General features: G+C 46.2%; 1 protein-coding gene across 7 annotated transcripts in view; it reads left to right on the top strand.

The window, feature by feature from the left end:
- The window catches only part of LOC106567065 (retinoic acid receptor gamma-A), a 72,096-nt gene that overhangs the window by 23,383 nt on the left and 22,352 nt on the right, over nt 1-26,361 (top strand). The window contains exon 1 of one of the 7 annotated variants that reach the window (XM_082960112.1): nt 18,749-19,523. The exons of 5 other annotated variants lie outside the window; for them this stretch is intronic. In XM_082960112.1, the coding sequence (XP_082816238.1) occupies nt 19,379-19,523 (145 nt within the window). In that variant the 5' untranslated portion in view covers nt 18,749-19,378. Of the gene's footprint in view, nt 1-18,748; nt 19,524-26,361 lie in introns of those variants that run through there. One more of the 7 variants, XM_014135919.3, reaches the window with a different exon arrangement.

Here is a 26,361-nt window from a genome sequence, read left to right as displayed (position 1 = left end):
TCTCTCTCTCGCTCTCTCTCTCGCTCTCTCTCTCTCTCTCTCTCTCTCTCTGTGTCTCTCTCTCTCTGTGTCTCTCTCTCTCTCTACGGTGGACACATTTGGAGCTGTTGGAAACTGTGGACAGTCCAAGGTGTATGTTCTTTGATGTGGTGTGTGTAATAATGAGCATTGTATTAATAGAAAGGCATGAGCTGCTTGTTCTGACTTGTCGGACTGACAAGACCCTCCCTCTACTCTTTACTGTCTCAGATGGAACTGGGTGGTACAGACAGCCTGTTTATGCTAACAGGGAACAAGCTCCCTCATGACGCCAGGACAGCGGAGTCAATCACCACCCTCCGGAGACACCTGAAACCCCACCTCTTTAAGGAATACCTAGGATAGGATAAAGTAATCCTTCTAACCCCCCCCCCCCCCCCTTAAAAGATTTAGATGCACTATTGTAAAGTGGTTGTTCCACTGGATATCATAAGGTGAATCCACCAATTTGTAAGTCGCTCTGGATAAGAGCGTCTGCTAAATTACTTAAATGTAAATGTAAATGAAACAGTGGGTTGAACACGTACACATGCCCACAATCAGACACACACACACACACACACACACACACACACACACACACACACACACACACACACACACACACACACACACACACAGGGAGGGCATGTTGGCTTAAGGAGCTCAATAAGTTGTGATAAATACCAATTTTGATGGGAAGTTGTACGAGACGGAATGGAAAGCAGAAAAGGATAGAGAGCTGGAAAATGTGAAAATGGTGAGGTTTATTTAGTGTAGGTAGAGGGAACAGAACAGCCAGGTCACCTGTGATACAAGTCAGCATTTGACTTCCATCCACGTCTGAGGACTTTGGGAGATTATGTGTAAAGCGGCCACTAGGGGCAGCAGTTTTGCTAGGGTGTTGTGGAAGGGGATGGTGGATGGGCGTAAGAATCTACCTCTGATTTAAAGGTTGCTATCCGGCGATAGAAAGTCGTTTTTTGATATTTCTCTTAATCCTTACCTTAACCATTCGGAGTTAATGCCATAACTTAACCTTAAAACTTCAACATTTGGAACAACTTTGAAATGTGACGTTTGAGAAACATGGATGAACGTCTAATTCTGGTGTGAGACTGAGATCTGGTTGGAACAGAGAGAGCACAAACAGCACATTGTACCAAATTATTTATCTGATAAATATACAGTTGAAGTGTTGAGTTTCAGCCCAGCCCCCAACTGATGGTGTGTGTGTGTGTGTGTGTGTGTGTGTGTGGTGTGTGTGTGTGTGTGTGTGTGTGTGTGTGTGTGTGTGTGTGTGTGTGTGTGTGTGTGCCTGTGATAGAGAGAGAGAGAGAGAGAGAGGGGGAGGGAGTGAGCTATGTATGGGGAATGGACATGTATGAGCTAAAACGACTCAATACTTCCTTCCAGGCACAAACAACAATCTCCCATTTCCCCTGTTGTTTTCTTTCTGTCCTCTTAAACCAGCGCTGAACTGAGGTCAGCTCTGCCGTCAAAACCAGTTCTGAGGCCATGGTTGGTTGTGAAACAGCCAGACCTGGGTTCAGATACTATTTGAAATTATTTGAAATACCTTATTTTTTATTTATTTTTTATTTTATTTAACCTTTATTTAACTAGGCAAGTCAATTGTGCGCCACCCTATGGGACTCCCAATCACGGCCGGTTATGATACAGCCAGCATCCGAACAGGGTGTCTGGGTTTGATTGAGCTTGTCTGGTTCCGTGCGATGGAACCAATGGAATAGTCGTAAAAGTGCAAAGGTCAGGTCATCCTTCAAGATAGACATACTGGAATGAAATACCTCTATTTGGGAGTTGGTAAAAAGGCTGAAACCAATCCGTCTCTCTCCTCTGTCAATACTACATGTCACTCAGTTAACTCACGGCTAAATGAACAGTGGTTCCTCCTACAAATGTAAGATCTCCATTCGAGACAGTTTGCCAGAGCAGGAAAATAATCCTGCATCAACAGGAAATGTGAATTATTATGTGGATTATAATGAATGGATATTTGTGGAAGGGGTTAATACATTATTTGTAAGTGAAAATCAAGTCTGAAATGTTACCGTGGAAATGTTAAACTTCAGAAGCCTTATTAAACCTCAAATACACTACAAGTTTAAAATGTCCTGGGTTCTCATGCAGCAGGGTGATCCAATTAAGATCCTACATCTGTATGGTGTGAGAGTACAAATGGGCAGATTATGAACAGCACAGGGCTCTATTGAAAGATTATTTACAATGTATGCATTCTATAAAAGACATACAGTAGATATAAGGTTGGTTACGGATGTCAACTCTCACCCTCTAGAGGTGCCTTCGTGCCACTGCCACTGAATTCTGTACATTCTGTGCTGTCCAGTTTGTCTGGTTTCAAGGCCTCATGACTGCCTGTGTGTTGTATGCATCTTATCTGGCCAGTGTCTAGGATTATCACTGTGACCAGGATTATCACTGTGACCAGGATTATCACTGTGACCAGAGCTTGTGAAAAACAGCCTTTCTACCATCCCAACACTCTCCCTCTCCCTCTCCCTCTCCCCCCGGGCAACGTTGGCCTGTGGATGACAGCTCTGAAAGGCTCAGCTAGTTTCTGAAAATTGATTCACCTCATATGGCTGTGTTCTGTTTTTCACAACAACAAGAAAGGAATACCACAGCACAAGGTCCCATGCTCTCTCTTTTCCAGACAATTACGTGCTCAGTGAGACTATTGGTACAATTGGTAGCAAATGGAATATCAGAACAGTTCGTCCTCCAATGCTATCCCTCAACCCCGAAGGCTTACACTCCTCTCTTTTGCGCTCTGTTCTCTCTTTCTCTCTCTCGCTCTCTCTTGCTCCCTCTCCTCTCTCTCTCTCTCTCTCTCTCTCTCTCTCTCATCCACCTTGGATTTCCTCTGTTTAACCCTCTCGACCAGGTCGAGCCAAGTGAGTACAGTTCAGGAAAGTGCTGAGGCAGGAGGGCTATAGTGTAGTGTAGTGTCTGTGTGGGTGGGTGGGTGCTTTGGTGCCTGTGTACGTGCTTGGGTACCTGTGTGTGTATGTGTGTTGCTGAGCAGGTCTTTAGTAGTGTGTGGTGTGTTCATCGAAAGTAGAGAGAGAGAGAGAGAGAGAGAGAGAGACCACCGGGCTCTTCTGGAGCTGCTGCATGATGACAGATGAAGATAAAGAAACCACTATTAAAAAGGGGATGGCTTTGTGTTCTTTATACTGGGCACGTGCAGAACGTCGACTGGGAAATGGCGAAAAGGGAGGGGAGGAGCTTGGGAGAAGACGTGGGAGGGCACACTATGGGTGGGTGGGGCTTTTAGGTTTGGCTGGCCAACAACATTTTTATTTTGTGTGTGTGCAAAACACGGGTAGCAAAAAGTAATGACAGCACAGAGGGAGAGAGACAGAGAGAGACAGAGACAGAGAGAGAAAAATACCTCGCTGAAAGATGGCCAAGCCTGATTATGTTCTGAAAAGTAGCTCTGTTCAGGCTTTTGTGGGACAAGCATGTGAACAGAGAGAAACACGGCCGAAACAAGGGTCTGTGTCCCAAATGGCACCCTATTCCCTATACAGTGCACTACTTTTGACCAGGGGCCATAGGTTTCCGGTCTAAAAGTAGTGCACTAGGGAACATGGTGCCATTTGGGACGCATCCCAGGGTTTTCCAGCATAATTTTTCCCTCATCTCGTCTCCCCAGAGTGAAACCTGAGTTATCCAGGGAAGAGATATAGTGAGAGTGAGCTAGTCAGATCTATGTGTGGATAAGATGACATGTCTCGTCAGAACTGAACATGTGAGGGAGAAGCCGCTCGAGGTGGATGGCGATGATGGATGGACTGACGATGGCACGATAGGATTGTCCAATGATTATAGAACTGAACACTCATACACTTCATGTTCTGTCGATGGGTTCCTATCTGGATTGGTTGATGAGTTTGCATATTTATGGGTGCTCTCAAATGTGCATGTATCTAGGCCAGTGGTTCCCAAACTGTAGGTCGGGATCCACTCGTGGGTCGCGACATTGCACAAAATATTTTTGTTTTTTAAATACAATTTTGGGATGGAAAAAGGCTTTCAGTGTAAACTTAAACGACTAAAACCAAATAGAAAGTATGTAGAAAAGATAATGGACCTATATATATACTGTAAATATATATATATATATATATATATATTTTATAATAGCCTATATTCTTTGAGAACTTACAATCAACAAAATTAAAGCTAGACAATCAGGCCCCCATTCATTTTGTTGTGTTTAAGCATAATAACACAGCATATGTCAAAATGTGTAGAATTGCAGGAAATTATCTTTAAAACGGCAACAAAGTCTCTCTGCTCCATGGCAAAATGTATAGAACTGAAGAAGAATTGGCTCCAAAACGGCAACATTTCATTTCAGCCCTATGGTGTAGAATTACAGGAAATTAGCTTTAAAACTGAGAAATGTTCTCTCCACTGCCAGGATGATATTTTTAACGATATTTTTAACTATGTTTTCTGTCTATGTTTTTCACCACTCAACCCTTATGGTGGGTCGCGAATCAAAGGGCACCTCAATTGGTGGGTCGCGAATCAAAGGACACCTCAATTGGTGGGTCGCGAATCAAAGGACACCTCAACTGGTGGGTCGCGAATCAAAGGACACCTCAATTGGTGGGTCGCTAATCAAAGGACACCTCAATTGGTGGGTCGCGAATCAAAGGACACCTCAATTGGTGGGTCGCTAATCAAAGGACACCTCAATTGGTGGGTCGCGAATCAAAGGGCACCTCAATTGGTGGGTCGCGAATCAAAGGACACCTCAATTGGTGGGTCGCGAATCAAAGGACACCTCAACTGGTGGGTCGCGAATCAAAGGACACCTCAATTGGTGGGTCGCTAATCAAAGGACACCTCAATTGGTGGGTCGCGAATCAAAGGACACCTCAATTGGTGGGTCGCTAATCAAAGGACACCTCAATTGGTGGGTCGCGAATCAAAGGACACCTCAACTGGTGGGTCGCGAATCAAAGGACACCTCAATTGGTGGGTCGCTAATCAAAGGACACCTCAATTGGTGGGTCGCGAATCAAAGGACAACTCAATTGGTGGGTCGTGAATCAAAGGACACCTAAATTGGTGGGTCGCGAATCAAAGGACACCTCAATTGGTGGGTCGTGAATCAAAGGACACCTCAATTGGTGGGTCGCTAATCAAAGGACACCTCAATTGGTGGGTCGCGAATCAAAGGACACCTCAACTGGTGGGTCGCGAATCAAAGGACACCTCAATTGGTGGGTCGCGAATCAAAGGACACCTCAATTGGTGGGTCGCGAATCAAAGGACAACTCAATTGGTGGGTCGTGAATCAAAGGACACCTAAATTGGTGGGTCGCGAATCAAAGGACAACTCAATTGGTGGGTCGTGAATCAAAGGACACATCAATTGGTGGGTCGTGAATCAAAGGACACCTCAATTGGTGGGTCGCGAATCAAAGGACACATCAATTGGTGGGTTGTGAATCAAAGGACACCTCAATTGGTGGGTCACAGAACAAAAAAGGTTTGTGAACCCCTGATCTAGGCACAGTAGTAGTAGTATTAGTTGCTTACGTTTGAGTGTATTATCTTCGAGAACAGATCTGACTCAGAGAACAGATCTGACTTAGAGAACAGATCTGACCTAGAGAACAGGTCTGACCGAGAGAACAGATCTGACTCAGAGAACAGATCTGACTTAGAGAACAGATCTGACCTAGAGAACAGATCTGACTTAGAGAACAGATCTGACCTAGAGAACAGATCTGACCGAGAGAACATATAGCGTGGATCATCTGTGTGTTGGTAACTAACACACACATATGCACCGTGGAGGGAGGGAGGGAGCTGAAGTGGTGCTCTACGTTTCTGTCATCACTGGCAATCTGTTTCAGCACGTCCACACACTGACTGCACACATGCTACAGATATCACCATGCCAAGTCCTGCTTATTATCCCAGAAACCTGCTCCTGGCTTTATAACCTCGCAATAGTATTGATTTCTTGGTTGGCTGTAAGAAATGACTGGAAGGAATGACTCTATGGAATGACTAAGGAATGACTCTATGTATTGCGGACAGAGGAAGTGGCAACAATGTGTTGTATAGTACTGTAGGTCTTTATCTGTAGTTCACATCAGAATGTCAAACAGTATTAAAACCTGATTCACTTCAATTCTGAAGGAGAGCTTACAGCATGTACAGGCTTCCTGGCACTACTACTGCCTTTGGGTTTTAATCAATACTATAGGCACATCAGTGTTTCCCCTATATACTTTTAGTAGCGGCTGCCTGCTGCTAAATCGTTGCCGCCACTCCAAAAAATATGATTGAAAAAAAAAAAGAAAACGGGAAAAAAAACATACAGTGACCTCATAAAGTATTCCCACCCCTTGACTTTTTCCACATTGTGTTATTTTACAGCCTGAATAGAAAATGGATTACATTTAGATTATTTTGACCCCATAATGTCAAAATAGGATCATGTTTTTAGAATTTGTTACAATTGAATTAAAAATGAAAAGCTGAGTGAATAAGTATTCAACCCCTTTGTTATGACAAGCCTAAATAAGTTCAGGAGTAAAATGTGCTTAACAAGTCACATAATAAGTTTGCATGTATTCACTCTGTGCGTAATAATAGTGTTTAACATGATTTTTGAATGACTACCTCATCTCTGTACCCCACACATAGAATTATATATAAAGTCCCTCAGTCGAGCAGTGAATTTCAAACAGATTCAACCACAAAGACCAGGGAGGTTTTCCTATGTCTCACAAAGAAGGGCACCTATTGGCAGATGGGTAAACAACACGAAAAAAGCAGACATTGAATATCCCTTTGAGCATGGTGAAGTTATTAATTACCCTTTGGATGGTGTATCAATACACCCAGTCACTACAAGGATACAGGCGTCCTTACTAACTCAGTTGCCGGAAAGGAAGGAAACCACTCAGGGATTTCATCATGAGCCCAATGGTGACTTTAAAACAGTTACAGAGTTTAATGGCTGTGATAGGAGAAAACTGAGGATGGATCAACAACGTTGTAGTTACTCAACAATACTAACCTAGTTGACAGAGTGAAAAGAAGGAAGCCTGTACAGAATACAGCTGTGATTGGGATCTGTTTCCCTGTTAGGCGGTGTTTGAAGGATCTACATTTGTAATTGCCATTGCATTGAGCACAGCCACTATACTTGTAGTTTCCATCCGGTAGAGGCGCAAATAGACGTTGTGCAGGGATATTTTACCACCCCAAAATACTTCAAATGTTGCTCCGTCACAAAGCATGACAAAAGAGCTGGTGAGCATTCATAGGATAATTAACAGAAAAAGGAAGACAAGAATAGAAAAGAAAAGCAATGAGAAAACATTCAGACAAAACACACCATAGATAAAAGACAGAGAGGAGAGATAGGGGAGTAATAACAAGCATGATAAAATGAGGAGAGAAGGAGCAGAGGAAAAGGAAAAGAGGGAATTCAGGAGAAAGGGCGATGAATTGCGAGACAAACCGAGTGAGAGGGAGGGAGAGAAAGAGAGGAGGGAGAGAAAGGCAGGAGATGTTTAGGGGAAAGTTAGTGGCCCAGTGGGGGGTTGCTGCAGAGTTCAGGCTCTATGGCCAGGGAAGGAAAGGGAGGAGGCAGGGAGGCAGGGACCTGGCCTGGGTCACAAGCAGTATGGAGTATGTGTATTAAATGTCCAAACACACTGCATGGAGAGAGTTTTTTTGTTGTTGCATGGGGCATTATAAAACTTTGCATACTTTTACTAACTTTGTGTAGCACTTATAAATGGAGAAGTCAGGATTATTGGTCTGAATTATGAGCTCAAAACACAGTGAAAGAAATGTCAAAGTGGGAGACAGTTAGTGAGAGAGCCTGCAAATCAAATGTACTCAATAAGAGCAGTTATTAAGTGTGGGATGGTCGATTACAAAATGTTTTCTTTTATTCTTTGAAAGATGACCACATAGGTTTAGTCAGCGTCAACCCTTAGATGTGTGGATGGTTTGGCATGTTTCTGCCTGTTTGACAGGAAAAAAGTTGTGAGAAGCAGGTTTCTGGGAACAACATGTTACTCAGAGCCATTACTGTAAAAGTAGGAGGGAGAAGTAGACATAAAGAAAGAGAAATAAATAAAATGACCTTCACAAGACCATCAATGTCTGTAAAAAGAAACTACTAGAAAACTTAAAGCAGGGATCATCAACTAGATTCAACCACGAGACAATTTTTTTCTTGAGTGGATTGTCAGGGGGCTGGAACATAATTATAAATAATTTGTATCCTGCAAATTGACCACAAGAAGCCCAAACAGATATAATATTTGAAAAAAATAAGATAATTTCAAACCTTGCTTACGTTTGTATACAGTCACATGTGTCTTTTATGAGTGGGAATACTTGGGAACAGATTTCCAAAATTAAAATAACTTGGAGACTATTTCCTGGTGTTTTTACAGAGCTTTATGTCCAACCAGGAAAAAAAAGATTAAATGTTGGGGTTTTTTGCTCAAAAAAATAGAAGGGCCGAATAAAACCATTTGTGGGCAAAATTCAGGCTGCGGGATGCCAGTTGGGGAACCCTGACTTAAAGGTTAGGTATTGCAGTAGCGGTGAGTGAGTAAAATCACTGGGGAAGCCAAGTCAGAAAAAAGCCATATTACAACCTATGTGTTGGGATAATTGCGTTGTTTGTTCTATAACTTCTTTGTTCATATGCCTTGTGACCGTGATGTATAGGCCTAAAGGCAGAGATAATGAGAAGACACAGTGGCAGATTGAATTCAACCACACCTTTGTTTCATCACAAAACCGGAGAGCGACCTCTGTCTGGTGGAGTCCACAAAGCATATTGCATGTAACAAACAGTTACATGACCTACAGCACGGTCAAGCAAGTTAATGTTTCCAACATTTTCGGACTAGTAACCAACTATTGATTTAGAACCACAGAGAGTTACCGCAAGTCGCAAAGAAAACAGGAGCTACCTCCACTATTCCAGGACCATTTCAACATCATCAAATCACCTATGCTTAGTCCAATACAGTGACAACTAAAACATACCAAAAACAATTTAGTCCATTCAACATAGGGTAAATATGATGTGGCTATACATGGTTATGATTTGTGTGTGTGTGTGTGTGTGTGTGTGTGTGTGTGTGTGTGTGTGTGTGTGTGTGTGTGTGTGTGTGTGTGTGTGTGCGTGCGCGTGCGTGCGTGCGTGCGTGCGTGTGTGCAAGTAGAAAAAACAGGTTGATTCACCCTACTTGTAGAGAAAAGCCAATGCCATCCTCCTCTCTTTCATGTTGACAAAACAGTCTCTGACTCTGTCATAAAGAACACACTTAAATGTTTTGTTGTCCTAGACTACCTGGCTAAAATGCTTGCTTGCTAGCCTAAATTCCTTTCATGGGCAACGATGCACCAGGCCAGGTAGTTAACATTAGCCTACTACATCGAGCTACATATTGAACTTCTATCCTCTCAGGCCAGGGGCACAATGTATGAATTAATGGTTGGATCGCAATTACAATCATTGGCCAGTACGGAGAATAAAGTAAAACCACAAGTCCAAATCCCTATCTCCATCCATGGCTAATTTAGGAAAGATACCATTTTAGCTTGCTAGCTAGCCACCAGAGGACAGCAATACAAAGATATGCAACAATTTAAAAAAATTCTGTCAGTGACGTTTTTCTCTCGATGTGATGTGATTAGAGTGAAGCCAAATCCAAACTGGCTTCCTTTGGACACTTTTTTTTTGGTGGGCCAGGACCATTCACAGTTAAGCTCACTCAGTTAAGCTCAACGCTGATTGGCTACTAGTTTATACTTTTTTTATCAAGGGAGGCCAAATGCTCGCTGATACTTGCTGCCCGTTTTTTGGGGAAGCCTGGCTTCCCTTGGCAAACAATGAATACACACCACTGAGGTATTGACTGGTGCCTTAGCATTCTGTCCTGTAGAGATGTAGGTCCTGTAGTGTATATTTGCGGGGAATGCCTCTGCTCTATCACCACCTCAATGTTCTTTAGTTCCTGTCATAAACTCTCCTGCTTTATTACTTGACAATTATTTGAAGAAAGAGTCCGAAACTATTGATGTTTTTTACGGTTTGTTACTGCAATAAAAGGGCTCTTTAAGAGAGTGTATGTGTTTGTGTGTGTGTGTGTGTGTGTGTGTGTGTGGCACGCATCCTGCCAACTGCCAACTTAAGAAAATAAATGATACATCCCAATAGGGAAGAGGCTTTTAAATCAATAAACAATGGAATCAATATCATTCCTTATACCTCCTCTCCTGCCCCTCCCCCCCGTACCTCCAAATGTGAAAACAAGGTTTTGGCTTCATTAAACAGGGAAAGGAGAAGAGGGAGGACTAAGTGTGAGACTTAGAAGGCAGCCAGTCAAATCAAATCAAATCAAATGGGATTTGTCACACGCGCCGAATACAACAGGTGTAGACCTTACAGTGAAATGCTTACTCAACAATGCAGTTTTAAGAAAAATAAGTGATAATTAAAAATAGATAAGTAAAAAATAACAAATAATTGAAGAGCAGCAGTAAAATGACAGTAGAGAGGCTATATACAGGGGGTACCGGTACAGAGTCAATGTGTGGGGGCACCGGTTAGTTGAGGTAATTGAGGTAATATGTCCATGTAGGTAGAGTTAAAGTGACTATGCATAGATAATAAATAGAGAGTAGCAGCAGTGTAAAAGAGGGGGTGGGGGGCAATGCAAATAGTCTGGGTAGCCATTTGATTAGCTGTTCAGGAGTCTTTTGGCTTGGTGGTAGAAGCTGTTCAGAATCCTTTTAGAGGTCCTGGATGGTATAGAGGTCCTGGATGGGAGGAAGCTTGGCCCTAGTGATGTACTGGGCCATACGCACTACCCTCTGTAGTGCCTTGCAGTCGGAGGCCGAGCAGTTGCCATACCAGGCAGTGATGCAACCACTCAGGATGCTCTCGATGGTGCAGCTGTAGAACTTTTTGAGGATCTGAGGACCCATGCCAAATCTTTTCAGTCTCCTGAGGGGGAATAGGCTTTGTTGTGCCCTCTTCATGACTGGCTTGTTGTGTTTGGACCATGATAGTTTGTTGGTGATGTGGACGCCAAGGAACTTGAAGCTCTCAACCTGCTCCAATATAGCCCCTTTGATGAGAATGGCGGCGTGCTCGGTCCTTTGTCTTGATCACGTTGAGGGAGAGGTTGTTATCCTGGCACCACACGGCCAGGTCTCTGACCTCCTCCCTGTAGGCTGTCTCATTGTTGTTGGTGATCAGGCCTACCAGGTGTTCTGTCGTCGGCAAACTTAATGATGATGTTGGAGTCGTGCCTGGCCATGCAGTCATGGGTGAACAGGGGACTGAGGGAACAGAAGGGGACTGAGCACGCACCCCTGAAGGGCCCCCGTGTTGAGGATCAGTGTGGCAGATGTGTTGTTTCCTACCCTTACCACCTAGGGGGTGGCCCGTCAGGAAGTCCAGGATCCAGTTGCAGAGGGAGGTGTTTAGTCCCAGGGTCCTTAGCTTTGTGATGAGCTTGGAGGGCACTATGGTGTTGAACAGTGAGCTGTAGTCAATGAATAGCATTCTCACGTAGGTGTTCCTTTTGTCCAGGTGGGAAAGGGCAGTGTGGAGTGCAACAGAGATTGCATCATCTGTGGATCTGTTGGGGCGGTATGCAAATTGGAGTGGGTCTAGTGTTTCTGGGATAATGGTGTTGATGTGAGCCATTACCAACCTTTCAAAGCACTTCATGGCTACGGACGTGAGTGCTATGGGTCGGTAGTCATTTAGGCAGGTTACCTTAGTGTTCTTGAGCACAGGGACTATGGTGGTCTGCTTGAAATATGTTGGTATTACAGACTCGGTCAGGGAGAGGTTGAAAATGTCGTTGAAGACACTTGCCAGTTGGTCAGTGCATACTCATTTACATTTACATTTACATTTAAGTCATTTAGCAGACGCTCTTATCCAGAGCGACTTACAAAATGGTGCATTCACCTTATGATATCCAGTGGAACAACCACTTTACAATAGTGCATCTAAATATTTTAAGGGGGGGGGGGGTTAGAAGGATTACTTTATCCTATCCTAGGTATTCCTTAAAGAGGTGGGGTTTCAGGTGTCTCCGGAAGGTGGTGATTGACTCCGCTGTCCTGGCATCGTGAGGGAGCTTGTTCCACCATTGGGGTGCCAGAGCAGCGAACAGTTTTGACTGAGCTGAGCGGGAACTGTGCTTCCTCAGAGGTAGGGGGGCCAGCAGGCCAGTGGTGGATGAACGCAGTGCCCTTGTTTGGGTGTAGGGCCTGATCAGAGCCTGAAGGTATGGAGGTGCCGTTCCCTTCACAGCTCCGTAGGCAATCACCATGGTCTTGTAGCGGATGCGAGCTTCAACTGGAAGCCAGTGGAGAGAGCGGAGGAGCGGGGTGACGTGAGAGAACTTGGGAAGGTTGAACACCAGACGGGCTGCGGCGTTCTGGATGAGTTGTAGGGGTTTAATGGCACAGGCAGGGAGCCCAGCCAACAGCGAGTTGCAGTAATCCAGACGGGAGATGACAAGTGCCTGGATTAGGACCTGCGCCGCTTCCTGTGTGAGGCAGGGTCGTACTCTGCGAATGTTGTGGAGCATGAACCTACAGGATCGGGTCACCGCCTTGATGTTAGTGGAGAACGACAGGGTGTTGTCCAGGATCACGCCAAGGTTCTTAGCACTCTGGGAGGAGGACACAAGGGAGTTGTCAACCGTGATGGCGAGATCATGGAACGGGCAGTCCTTCCCCGGGAGGAAGAGCAGCTCCGTCTTGCCGAGGTTCAGCTTGAGCTGGTGATCCGTCATCCACACTGATATGTCTGACAGACATGCAGAGATGCGATTCGCCGCCTGGTTATCAGAAGGGGGAAAGGAGAAGATTAATTGTGTGTCGTCTGCATAGCAATGATAGGAGAGACCATGTGAGGATATGACAGAGCCAAGTGACTTGGTGTATAGCGAGAATAGGAGAGGGCCTAGAACAGAGCCCTGGGGGACACCAGTGGTGAGAGCGCATGGTGCGGAGACAGATTCTCGCCACGCCACCTGGTAGGAGCGACCTGTCAGGTAGGACGCAATCCAAGCGTGGGCCGCGCCAGAGATGCCCAACTCGGAGAGGGTGGAGAGGAGGATCTGATGGTTCACAGTATCAAAAGCAGCAGATAGGTCTAGAAGTATGAGAGCAGAGGAGAGAGAGTTAGCTTTAGCAGTGCGGAGAGCCTCCGTGACACAGAGAAGAGCAGTCTCAGTTGAATGCCCAGTCTTGAAACCTGACTGATTAGGATCAAGAAGGTCATTCTGAGAGAGATAGCAGGAGAGCTGGCCAAGGACGGCACGTTCAAGAGTTTTGGAGAGAAAAGAAAGAAGGGATACTGGTCTGTAGTTGTTGACATCGGAGGGATCGAGTGTAGGTTTTTTCAGAAGGGGTGCAACTCTCGCTCTCTTGAAGACGGAAGGGACGTAGCCAGCGGTCAAGGATGAGTTGATGAGCGAGGTGAGGAAGGGGAGAAGGTCTCCGGAAATGGTCTGGAGAAGAGAGGAGGGGATAGGGTCAAGTGGGCAGGTTGTTGGGCGGCCGGCCGTCACAAGACGCGAGATTTCATCTGGAGAGAGAGGGGAGAAAGAGGTCAAAGCACAGGGTAGGGCAGTGTGAGCAGGACCAGCGGTGTCGTTTGACTTAGCAAACGAGGATCGGATATCGTCAACCTTCTTTTCAAAATGGTTGACGAAGTCATCCGCAGAGAGGGAGGAGGGGGGGGGGAGGGGAAGGAGGATTCAGGAGGGAGGAGAAGGTAGCAAAGAGCTTCCTAGGGTTAGAGGCAGATGCTTGGAATTTAGAGTGGTAGAAAGTGGCTTTAGCAGCAGAGACAGAAGAGGAGAATGTAGAGAGGAGTGAGTGAAAGGATGCCAGGTCCGCAGGGAGGCGAGTTTTCCTCCATTTCCGCTCGGCTGCCCGGAGCCCTGTTCTGTGAGCTCGTAGTGAGTCGTCGAGCCACGGAGCAGGAGGGGAGGACCGAGCCGGCCTGGAGGATAGGGGACAGAGAAAATCAAAGGATGCAGAAAGGGAGGAGAGGAGGGTTGAGGAGGCAGAATCAGGAGATAGGTTGGAGAAGGTTTGAGCAGAGGGAAGAGATGATAGGATGGAAGAGGAGAGAGTAGCGGGAGAGAGAGAGCGAAGGTTGGGACGGCGCAATACCATCCGAGTAGGGGCAGAGTGAGAAGTGTTGGATGAGAGCAAGAGGGAAAAGGATACAAGGTAGTGGTCGGAGATTTGGAGGGGAGTTGCAATGAGATTAGTGGAAGAACAGCATCTAGTAAAGATGAGGTCAAGCGTATTGCCTGCCTTGTGAGTAGGGGGGGAAGGTGAGAGGGTGAGGTCAAAAGAGGAGAGGAGAGGAGTGGAAAGAAGGAGGCAGAGAGGAATGAGTCAAAGGTAGACGTGGGGAGGTTAAAGTCACCCAGAACTGTGAGAGGTGAGCCATCCTCAGGAAAGGAACTTATCAAGGCGTCAAGCTCATTGTTGAACTCTCCAAGGGAACCTGGAGGGCGATAAATGATAAGGATGTTAATCTTGAAAGGGCTGGTAACTGTGACAGCATGGAATTCAAATGAGGAGATAGACAGATGGGTCAGGGGAGAAAGAGAGAATGTCCACTTGGGAGAGATGAGGATTCCAGTGCCACCACCCCGCTGGCTCGATGCTCTAGGGGTATGCGAGAAGTACACGTCTTGGTAATCCGTCTGGCCCTGCGGCTTTGTGAATGTTGACCTGTTTAAAGGTCTTACTCACATCGGCTACAGAGGGCGTGATAACACAGTCGTCTGGAACAGCTGATGCTCTCATGCATGCTTCAGTGTTGCTTGCCTTGTAGCAAGCATAGAAGTAATTTAGCACGTCTGGTTGGCTCATTTCATTGGGCAGCTCGCGGCTATGTTTCCCTTTGTAGTCTGTAATAGTTTGCAACCCCTGGCACATCCGACGAGTGTCGGAGTCGGTATAGTAGAATTCAATCTTAGTCCTGTATTGACACTTTGCCTGTTTGATGGTTCGTGTGTGTGTGTACGTGTGTGTTCGTGGATGCGTCTGTGTCTGTGTGTGTTCGTGCATTCGTGTGTGTGTGTGAATGTATGTGTGTGTGTGACAGCTTAGGCTGTGTGTGTGTGTTTGTGTGTGTTTAAAAAAAAAAAATTATGGAGAGAGCCCAGCCAGCCAGCAGCACAGATTGACAGGAAATTGTGTTGTTGCTGCCTGATGGGTCGTACCACTTCCACCAGTCTGACAGGGGCGATGGATGTTCAGACAGGGAGTGCACAGAGCATGAGCTCATTCTATGGTGAATCCCTCCTCCTCATCCAATTGTATTGTGTTCAGTTGTTTGTTTTATGGGACAACCAGCCAGTGTCTGTCCACTGCTCAACAGTTGAACCAGTGTCAGTCTTATTTATTGATCATAGATTGCCTATTGATTCAATATACATCACTTTGCTTATGTCCCAAATGGCACCCTATTGCCTACGGTAATTAGTGATCTACTTTTGACCCCCCATTTGAGACACAGCCTGAGTGTAAATCATTCTGATTGCAGAGCAGGGTTGCAGGGTTTCTTTGAAAGCTATATGGAAAGCTATAGTGAGCTGAAGGGAAGATGAAACTCTAATAGCTCAGACATACCGGTAGGATTGTCAAATGTTTGCCTGCAGTACTTAGCACCTCTGAACACTGTCGGCAGTCAATCTCTTTTGTGTTCACACAGCAAAGACCTTGAAGTCATCAGCCATTCAGCCTTGTTAAAATACTCCAAACCAGAAGGTGGCAGTAGCGTTGTTTGGTAATGCATGTCTGTATATGTTGCTTAGTCTTAGTTTATTAGCTAGCTGCGCTAATGTTTCTATTTTGTAGAATGCCCTTGTGGATACTAGCCAGATGGCCACAGCTAGATAGCTACCTAGCAAGATGAAGAATGAACAATTTAATTAACTCTCCATAATCCCATACTGTCACTGCCAGCCCATAGACAAATGTTTAGCTAACTAGCTAACGTTAGCATATTCACTAGTTAGCACAGTATACAGTATATATACAAAAGTATGTGGACACCCCTTCAAATTAGTGGATTTGGCTATTTCAGCCACAATGGGTGTATAGAATTGAGCACACAGCCATGCAATGTCCATAGACAAACATTGTCAGTAGAATGACTTTCAGCGTGGCACAGTCATAGGATGCCACCTTTCCAACAAGTTAGTTTGTCAAATTTCTGCCCTGATAAAACTGCCCCGGTCAACTGTAAGTGCTGTGATTGTGAAGTGGAAACATCTAGGAGCAACAACGGCTCAGCCGGGAAGTGGTAGGCCACACAAGCTCACAGAACGGGAGCTTGGTCTGTCCTCGGTTTCAACACTCACTACGAAGTTCCAAACTGCCTTTGGAAGCAACGCCAGCACAATAAATGTTCGTTGGGAGCTTCATGAAATGGGTTTCCATGGCCGACCAGCTGCACACAAGCCTAAGATCACCATGCGCAATGCCAAGCGTCGGCTGGAGAGGTGTAAAGATTGCAGGCATTGGATTCTGGAGCATGATGAATCACGCTTCACCATCTGGAGTCCGACGGACGAATCTGGGTTTGGCGGATGCCATGAGAATGCTACCCGCCCCAATGCATAGTGCCAACTGTAAAGTTAGGTGGAGGAGTAATAATGGACTGGGGTTGTTTTTCATGGTTCGGGCTAGTGAAGGGAAATCTTAACGCTACAGCATACAATGACATTCTAGGCAATTTTGTGGTTCCAACTTTGTGGCAACAGTTTGGGGAAGGCCCTTTCCTGTTTCAGCATGACAATGCTCCCGTGCACAAAGTGAGGTCAATACAGAAATGGTTTGTCGAGAACGGTGTGGAAGAACTTGACTGGCCTGCACAGAGCCATGACCTCAATCCCATCGAACGCCTTTGGGATGAATTGGAACGCATCCTGCGAGCCAGGCCTAATCGCCCAACATCAGTACCCGACCTCACTAATGCTCTTGTGGCTGAATGGAAGCAAGTCCCCTCAGCAAAGTTCCAACATTGAGTGGAAAGCCTTCCCAGAAGAGTGGCGGCTGTTATAGCAGCAAAGGGGGGGACCAACTCCATTTGTCACTCCTGTTGGGGGTTCTTGCTCTCTGATTGTCTCAAAGTCAAGTTGTTGGTCACCGACGAGCATTCCGATTCTACAAGTAGAAACTGCAGGTTTGTCGTTACTGGGTCGGCACGCAGCAGGTACCGCTTTTGTTCTAGCGAGAGAAGAAACGCCCCCCCCCCGCTGTGATAAGTACCTATAGGCAGTCTATCCGCAGTGAGCTTCTAGGTGTGCTTCATGCTTCAGGAATGTTGACTGGCGGTATAGAATGTGAGGCATGACTCGTGTGTCTGTGTCTGGTGGTGCAATTACCTTTCGGGTGTGTCACGTCGACACGACACATCTTCGGTTAGAAACCTTTTATGGAAATACTTTCTTTTGTCTTCCATGTTCATGTTAGTGTTTTTGTCCCAAGTACACGCGTGTACAGCTTTGTAATGTCCTTTATAATGCCTTGTAATACAAATACAAATGTGTTATGACAGACACTAACGAATGTAGCGTTATAATCAAATCAAATGACAATTTATTTGAAGTGTATTTAACAGAAGCCTCAGTACACTTGACCACACATTTTTTTTGAACAGAGTGTTACCATTATTCTCCATGTTTATATCCATTTTCCTCTCTTGTTTCCCCGAGCCTCTCGTTAGCTCCAGTTATATATTTGTTTTGACTTGAAGGAGGTCAGATGGGTTTGAGAGGAGTGTGTTCACTGCCAATCTCACAGTGTGTATGTGTGTGTGTGTGTGTGTGTGTGTGTGTGTGTGTGTGTGTGTGTGTATTGAGGGTATTTATCTGACTTAATGCACTGAGGGGATTGAGCCACGCAGAATCTCATTCATCACTGTTAAAGCACTGCCAGAGAGACAGAGAGGAGGATAGAGGGAGAGAAAAACAGAAAGACTGAGAAAAAGGGGAAGGAGAGACAGAAAGAGAGAGAGAGAGAGAGAGAGAGAGGAAGGGAGAGGAGGAGAGAGAGGGAAAGGGGGAGTGAGCGAGAGAAACAGATAGACAAAAGGGAGGGATTTAGCCTGGCATCTGGGTTCAGCACAGTTCTTTCTCTCTCTCTCTCTCTCTCTCTCTCTCTCCCTCCCTCTTTCTCTCCCTCTCTCTTTCTCTGTGTCTGCCTGTCTTTCTGCCTGTCCAGACTTTAATATGGTTATGATTAGAGACGGGGGGGTCAGGGAGGGAGGGAGGGAGGGGACTCATATTGGCTGCAGGGGAAATGGGGGAGGTGCAGTGCAAAGACGAATGGAGACAACCAACAGGAGGAGAGGGATCTGAATAGGGCAGAGGAGGAGAGGGGTTGTGTTTGTTTGCGTTCAGGCTGAAATATGAAACACAAAAGAAAGCCGTGGACAAAAAAGAGAGGAGTGGAGAGAGAAGAATGGAATAAAGTTTTGTCCTCTAACCAAATCAGTCCCTTCCTAGCAGCAAAGGGCTCTGGCCCCCTCCCCTCCTCTTCCCCATCCCTCCTCCTCTCTCTCTCTCTCTCTCTCTCTCTCTCTCTCTCGCTCTCTCACTCACTTTCTCTCTCTCCACCCACTCCCTCTAGGTCCTCTCTTTCTCGCTCTCTCTCTCTCCACCCCCTCTCGCTCTCAGGCTGAGGCAGTTGGTTCACTCCACTGTGCTGTGTATGTCTGGGACACAGCAGTGAGAGCGAGAGAGAGAGAGAGAGAGAGAGAGAGAGAGAGAGAGAGAGAGAGAGAGGGGCTGTGTGAAAGAGAGGGAGCTGTTATTTAGGTCTTTTACAGCAGACAGGGAGCAGCTTGCCCTAGGGCGAGGGGAGAACGATAGAGCAACACAGAGCTCAGAGGAGCAGCCACAGCCAGGCAGGAACCAGCCCTGCATTCCAGACAAGGAGAAGGGAAAAGGGGGAACAGAAGTTCCAGAAGGGAAGGAGAGAACAGGCGAGAGAGAGAAGGAAGGAAGGAAGGGATAAGGTAGCAGGAGGCAGCAACACATCAGAGTTACAGGAGGGGTTTGAATCAGGGCCTTTGCTGTTGTTGTTGTTTTGTTGTTGTACTACAGTGAGGTGACCTAACTACTCCAGGAGGAAGGAAGAGGGTTAGGTAGAGCAACAGGCTTTATCTGTGTGTTCTCAGGAGGTAGGGACTAGGGAAGGGGTACTGTAACAGTAAAAAGAGGGTTAAATCTCCACCGCCATGTTTGACTGTATGGAAGCTCTGGGGATGGGCCCACGCCAGCTTTATGATGTCACCAGCCGGGGTACGTGCATGCTGCAGAAGGCGAGCCCCTTCTTCGCGGGCCTGGACCCCTTCACCTGGACCGGCAGCGCCAGCGTTCAATGTAAGTCAATGGCATCCTGTTTGCATGTCCTGTGTCACGCTCTCCCGCTGAGCTAGCTGGATGCTGGACTCGGTGTGTACCGCTGGGCTTGTTGTTCACCCCAGGCAGGACTGCTCTAACTAGGGAGCTGACTGTCAAGGCTAGAGGGTCTAGAGCACACCATACCACAGAGGTGTGTGTGTGTGTGTGTGTGTGTGTGTGTGTGTGTGTGTGTGTGTGTGTGTGTGTGTGTGTGTGTGTGTGTGTGTGTGTGTGTGTGGACAGGACGAGACTGGGACTTGGATCTCTGCCCTGCACTCACCCTCTTCACCCCCCCCCCCCCAGAGCCTGTTGGGGCAACTCACCTAACTGGGACAGCTAGCTAATGCTATGCTATGCTAGTCTCTGTGTCTGTCTGTGTGTGTTTGTTTGACTTCTGAGAGGCTGTTGTGCTAAACCACAGGTTCAGGCTCACCGGGATAATGCCAGCCACCTGAGTTCGGACCTTGTGGGGTTGGCTGTGCATGCAAAGTAAGAAAGTACAGATGAAAGAGTGAGAGGAAAAGAGAGAGGGGACACAGCGAGAAACCTGACACTTAGGACATAACGTCAGCCAGGCAGATTACTGTACATGGCTTGTTCTCGTCACAATCGCCACTGTGACGGCGTGAGCCTGACATGCGGGAACTACAGTGGTTGTGAAAGTAGTACGTGTTTTTAGTTGGAAGTATTGCTGCTGTTAATGATATTTCTCTGGAGCTAAATAGCTATAAATGAATAAGTAGATTAATTATTCAGTGGTTAAATTGATGAATAAATTAGTAACTTCAAATGTTGCTCGGCTTCAGAAGAGCCAAAGGGTATTTTCTCGCTGTCTTTTTCTCTGCCAGAGTTAGAATTTGTCCTCCCTCGCTCGCCGCCTTCCCTCCGTCCCAGATTTCAGACACTCCTCTGGCTCTATTAACAACAGGCCTGTCTCGGACAGACAAAACTTAAGTCCATTTCCATAGGCGTCCAGGGGGCCTATGGGGCTGTCAGAAAGAGAATCGGTGTGGAAAAGAAGGAGTGGGGGTGTGATGTTGTCTTGTAGGGAGCAAGCCACAAATGACACGAATAAGAAGAAAAACGCAACACACCGTGAAACCACAAAACAGACTAGCTAGTTCAATTGTTGCTTCTCTGTAACCCTTCCCGTTTAGTTTTTTGAATAACTGCGGTGTTGGATTCTCCCTAAGCATTGCTTTTTCAGATTTGATTTGTTAAACCTTCTGCTTTTTTTCTCCTCCTTTTTACGGGTTCTTGGGGGCAGTCATCTGTCTTCATTACTCGTGAAGACACCAGCGTTTCAGTGGCTGTCATGCACACTGGGCTCTCTTTAATGAAGACAGATGCCCTGTCAGGACAGGGGAGGCCTAGGGGGACTCCATGCAGACCAGCCAGCCAGCCAGCCAGCCAGCGTCTCTTCTCTTCTGCTTTGCTTTCTTCTTTCTTTCCTGTTCTCCTCTCTCCTCCCCTCTCATCTCCTCTCTTCTACAGCCAGCCAGGGAGCTCTCATGATAACAAGAGGAGATGTGTTTATTTAGTCAATCAGAGACCTCACTAGTCTTTCACTCTGACCCCCACACGCACATTTAAAATGTAGCTGGTCAGGTCCCAAATGTATTTGTATTTTGTGGGGGGGTTCCTAGAAAGAGAGTTGAGAGAGAGAGTTGAGAGAGCGAGAGAGAGAGAGACAGAGAGAGAGAGTTGAGAGAGAGAGAGCGAGAGTTGAGAGAGAGAGATAGCGAGAGTTGAGAGAGAGAGAGACCAGGTAGAACTATCAGTCGGTGTTGCTGTGTGTGCGGTGTGCTGTTTCTGTGCCCAATAACCGTAGTAAACAAGGTGGCCCCGTCCTACACGAGCAGCAGCCATGATAGCTCTCCTTACTTTTATTTATTTTATTTAACCTTTATTTAACCTTGCTGAACCAGTTGCCCCTCATTGTCCTCTTCAATGAGGCAGATGAATTGATGTTTAAGTCTGATCTCTCTCTCATTAGGCCTGGCCAGCTGCAGAGCACAGCGTCTGAGTCCCAAATGATACCCTATGCCCTTCATAGTGCACCGCTATGGCGTATGGGTCCTGGTCAAAAGGAGTGCACTATGAAGGGAATAGGGTGCCATTTGGGACACAGACAGGGGGCTAGCGGCGAGCTAACGAGCTAAACTCCCCAAAGTAGAGACACTCAGCTATGAGTGTCTCTACTCAGCTCTACTTTCATAAAATGAACAACATTCATGACTCCTTGACTCTTTTCCCAGTGAGCTGTTAAAGCGTGACACTATTTCCTACATTTGTCCTAGATATTCGGTGTGTCTCTTATTTAGTTAGGGAGAACTCTGAAACCAGAGTTAATGAAGGTTTGAACATCATTTTTTTATCTAAGATTATTTTTCCCACAAGTCATGTTTTTTCTCTATACGCAATCCAAACATTAGCAACACGGTGATTAATTGTTGAGTTACATTATTATCGTCAGTTTATTACAATTCTGACAAACAGACACCATGCTATTAAAGAAAGGTTACTCGAAAGCAATTCTGGAAATCAGTGGGGTCGATTTTGGATTTCCTTGTGGTTGCAGTGTCATTGCTGTTAGTCTGCCTGGTTAGAATCAAGGGGACGTTTAGTGTGTGGTCATGATCAGCTTTCCTATTTTCTATCTGGTGATTGGAGACTCCTTCTTCTCTTCTGGCCAATGTCAGAGGTTACAGAGAGGCTACGGGCTGGCCAATGTCAGACCCACGACATGTTTGGTGTCCTTATCTGCCTTTTTAAGAAGGAGGAGAGAAGAGCCTTTCAAATGGCTGTTATTGTGTAGCCTAGTGCTCTTCAAGTGTCTGATGTAATATAGTTTGTAGTAATACGTCAGGGCTGAATGGGAAGGAAGGTGGTGTCGTGGTTTTCAAATGACCGTATGAAGAAAGGTGCATCTGCTCTTTCTTCACTTTCTATGGGCCTGTGCTGCAAGGATAACGCAATTCTTTTCTCACATTTTATGGACAGGAAAAGGATAATGATGGAGACATACCATAATAACGTATTCCGACGTCAAGACGAGCTAAATTAGTCAACTTCCTATGAGATGACGAAGGATGGCGCAGCAGTGATTCACCCCTTTTGCTTTATCGATATGTTCTTGGACATAGAAGGATCTAGCAATTTAACTGTAATACATGTAATAGACTTCTATTAGAAAGCTTTCCTCTTTTTTATAACCAATAGGGTCAGTCTAACTGGTCACGTGTCGATTGTTTTCGATTGCATCTCTATTCTCTCTCCTCATTGAACGCACACGCACACACACACACACACACACACACACACACACACACACACACACACACACACACACACACACAGCTCTTTGTTTTCCCTTAATGTACTGTTCAATGTGAATTAATGAGCTAAATGAAACAGGTCCTATAACTATCTAGCTGGGTGGAAAAGACAGGATGTGACTCAAATGGCACCTTAGTCCCCTATATAGTGCACTGCTTTTGACCAGGGCCCAGACGGACTATATAGGAAATATTGTGCCATTTGAGACGTAGCCACAGACTGCTAAGTGGCTCCTGTGACCACTGTCACACCGAGCAGCTCAGATCCTTCTCTGTCCTAATGGAACTACGGATCATTCTCTCTTGCTAATGGAACTCTGCAGTTATTTCATTAGAATTACAAAAGATTCAATTAAAAGATTAGAATGCCTGAGGGGGCAGGACTGTGAATAGATAGTTGGTTGGTTGGTTGGTTAGGAGGGATGGTTAGGAGCGATTTTGTGTGTGTGTGTGTGTGTGTGTGTGTGTGTGTGTGTGTGTGTGTGTGTGTGTGTGTGTGTGTGTGTGTGTGTGTGTGTGTGCGCGTGTACGTTCGTATGCCCCTGCCTCTCTCTGTGTGTGTGTGTGTGTGTGTGTGTGTGAGAGAGACTTGGGGTGGGGTGAGGGGTACATTGCATGGAAGGGCAGCAGCAGGAATGTGGACTAGTCAGTGCTGTAAAACAGGCATAAACCCTGCTGATCCCGTCAGCATCACGTCAAATGGAAGTGTACGAAGTTAAAAGGCTTAAATAGTCAGCTGATGCCAGGTCATTGCAGCGTAACTGATACGACCGAGGGAAAAGAAAAACCTTCATTTGTCTTTGAATTTCAAACAGCCGTTGTGTGCCACACAGACATGCACACCCCTAGCCCTGATCCTTCATACGCTGCTCTTAGTCTTCTATTCCATCAGTGCAGGAATAGTGGAGTTTTTAGACAAAGTACAGGCTAAAATAACACACATCCCGAAGCCAATGCTGGCTAGAAGTTCTTGTAAGGCCTGTCTGTCTGGCTGTGTGTGGGTGGGTGGGTGGGTGTTGGACTTGGGTGCGAATGAGAAGGTGTAAATCTACCTGTGTCCGCATGTGTCAGTGTGTGTGCATTGCGTACGTACGTACGCGTGCGCGCGTGTGTAAGCGCTTGCTTGTGTCTGTGTGCTCGTAGCCCAAAACCACTGGCGCTGGGACTGCTGTGTCAGACCCACAGACAGGGTTAGGTTAGCCAGGACGTGCCAAGGCTAGATTCCACAGTGGCTTGCTGGAATCTAGCTCCACGCTGTCCTGACAGGTTATAGCCCTTCCACGCTGTAAATAGGACAGATCTGTCTGTCAGTCTAATCACCATAGCCTGGATGGGCCCCAGTCACCTCACATGCACTGGCTAGCTTTCTCTTTATACGTGATCACTACACTCTACACAATCTGGTACATAAACTTCAAAAGCACTGATTTCAACCCACATGGATGCGAAAGGGACAGCTGCCCTGTTCCCTGTTTGTGTTGTCTTGCTAACTTCTATGGTCATTGTCAAGCCGAACATGGAAGACAGCTGATACCAGCACGAACAGTCATGGGACCAGGCTATCTCTCCCCATCCATGTGGGTTGAAATCATTGATGTTGATGAGCTAGGTTATTCTCCTGTTCCCAATCTGGTCCCAGATCTGTTTGTGCTGTCTCAGCAACTCTTATGGGTCATTGTTGCGGCAAAATGACCATCCGAGAGGGCAATGCAGTAGCACAAACAGATCTGGGACCAGGCTTTCTCTTCCTGTCCGTGTGGGTTGAAATCTGTGCTTTTATACATGTGTTGTTTATGAACCAGATTTCGTAGAAGCAGTGATTATGTCTGTCAGCGACAGGACCACAATGGTAGCTCCCACCTCAAGTTACACAGCTAACCCTAACCCCAACCTCAAGTGATACAGCTAACCCTAACCCCAACCTCAAGTGATACAGCTAACCCCAACCTCAAGTGATACAGCTAACCCCAACCTCAAGTGATACAGCTAACCCCAACCTCAAGTGATACAGCTAACCCCAACCTCAAGTTACACAGCTAACCCCAACCTCAAGTGATACAGCTAACCCCAATCTCAAGTGATACAGCTAACCCCAACCTCAAGTGATACAGCTAACCCCAACCTCAAGTGATACAGCTAACCCCAACCTCAAGTGATACAGCTAACCCCAACCTCAAGTTACACAGCTAACCCCAACCTCAAGTGATACAGCTAACCCCAACCTCAAGTGATACAGCTAACCCCAACCTCAAGTGATACAGCTAACCCTAACCTCAAGTGATACAGCTAACCCCAACCTCAAGTGATACAGCTAACCCCAACCTCAAGTGATACAGCTAACCCCAACCTCAAGTGATACAGCGAACCCCAACCTCAAGTGATACAGCTAACCCCAACCTCAAGTGATACAGCTAACCCCAACCTCAAGTGATACAGCTAACCCCAACCTCAAGTTACACAGCTAACCCCAACCTCAAGTGATACAGCTAACCCCAACCTCAAGTGATACAGCTAACCCCAACCTCAAGTGATACAGCTAACCCCAACCTCAAGTGATACAGCTAACCCCAACCTCAAGTGATACAGCTAACCCCAACCTCAAGTGATACAGCTAACCCCAACCTCAAGTGATACAGCTAACCCTAACCTCAAGTGATACAGCTAACCCCAACCTCAAGTGATACAGCTAACCCCAACCTCAAGTTACACAGCTAACCCTAACCCTAACCTCAAGTGATACAGCTAACCCCAACCTCAAGTGATACAGCTAACCCTAACCTCAAGTGATACAGCTAACCCCAACCTCAAGTGATACAGCTAACCCCAACCTCAAGTGATACAGCTAACCCCAACCTCAAGTGATACAGCTAACCCCAACCTCAAGTGATACAGCTAACCCCAACCTCAAGTGATACAGCTAACCCCAACCTCAAGTGATACAGCTAACCCCAACCTCAAGTGATACAGCTAACCCCAACCTCAACCTCAAGTGATACAGCTAACCCCAACCTCAAGTGATACAGCTAACCCCAACCTCAACATCAAGTTACACAGCTAACCCCAACCTCAAGTGACACAGCTAACCCCAACCTCAAGTGACACAGCTAACCCCAACCTCAAGTTACACAGCTAACCCCAACCTCAAGTTACACAGCTAACCCTAACCTCAACCTCAAGTGAATTCAAACATTTGGGTCCCATAGTCTCCTACCCACATAGTCTGAACCGACAGGGAATATGTTGCCAAATGGCACCACATTCCCTACATTGTGCACTATTTTTGTGATAGTGCTGCATGGGCACTATATAGGGAATAGGTAATAGGCTGCCATTTGGTACGCAGCCCCATGGCTCATACAGTATGAGGATGGAAGGAAGGTGAGGGCTTTCAAAGAGCTTAGATTCAAAGGTTTGCAAACCAATGTGGTGCTAAGGAAAGTCAAGGACTTATTTCCATTGTGGTCCTCAAAATGCTTTCA

Source organism: Salmo salar, chromosome 13 (genome assembly GCF_965601325.2).
Source record: "Salmo salar chromosome 13, fSalSal1, whole genome shotgun sequence".
NCBI lineage: Eukaryota > Metazoa > Chordata > Actinopteri > Salmoniformes > Salmonidae > Salmo > Salmo salar.
The sequence above is the reverse complement of the archived record's forward strand: the minus strand, read 5'-3'. Positions and strand labels throughout refer to the sequence as shown.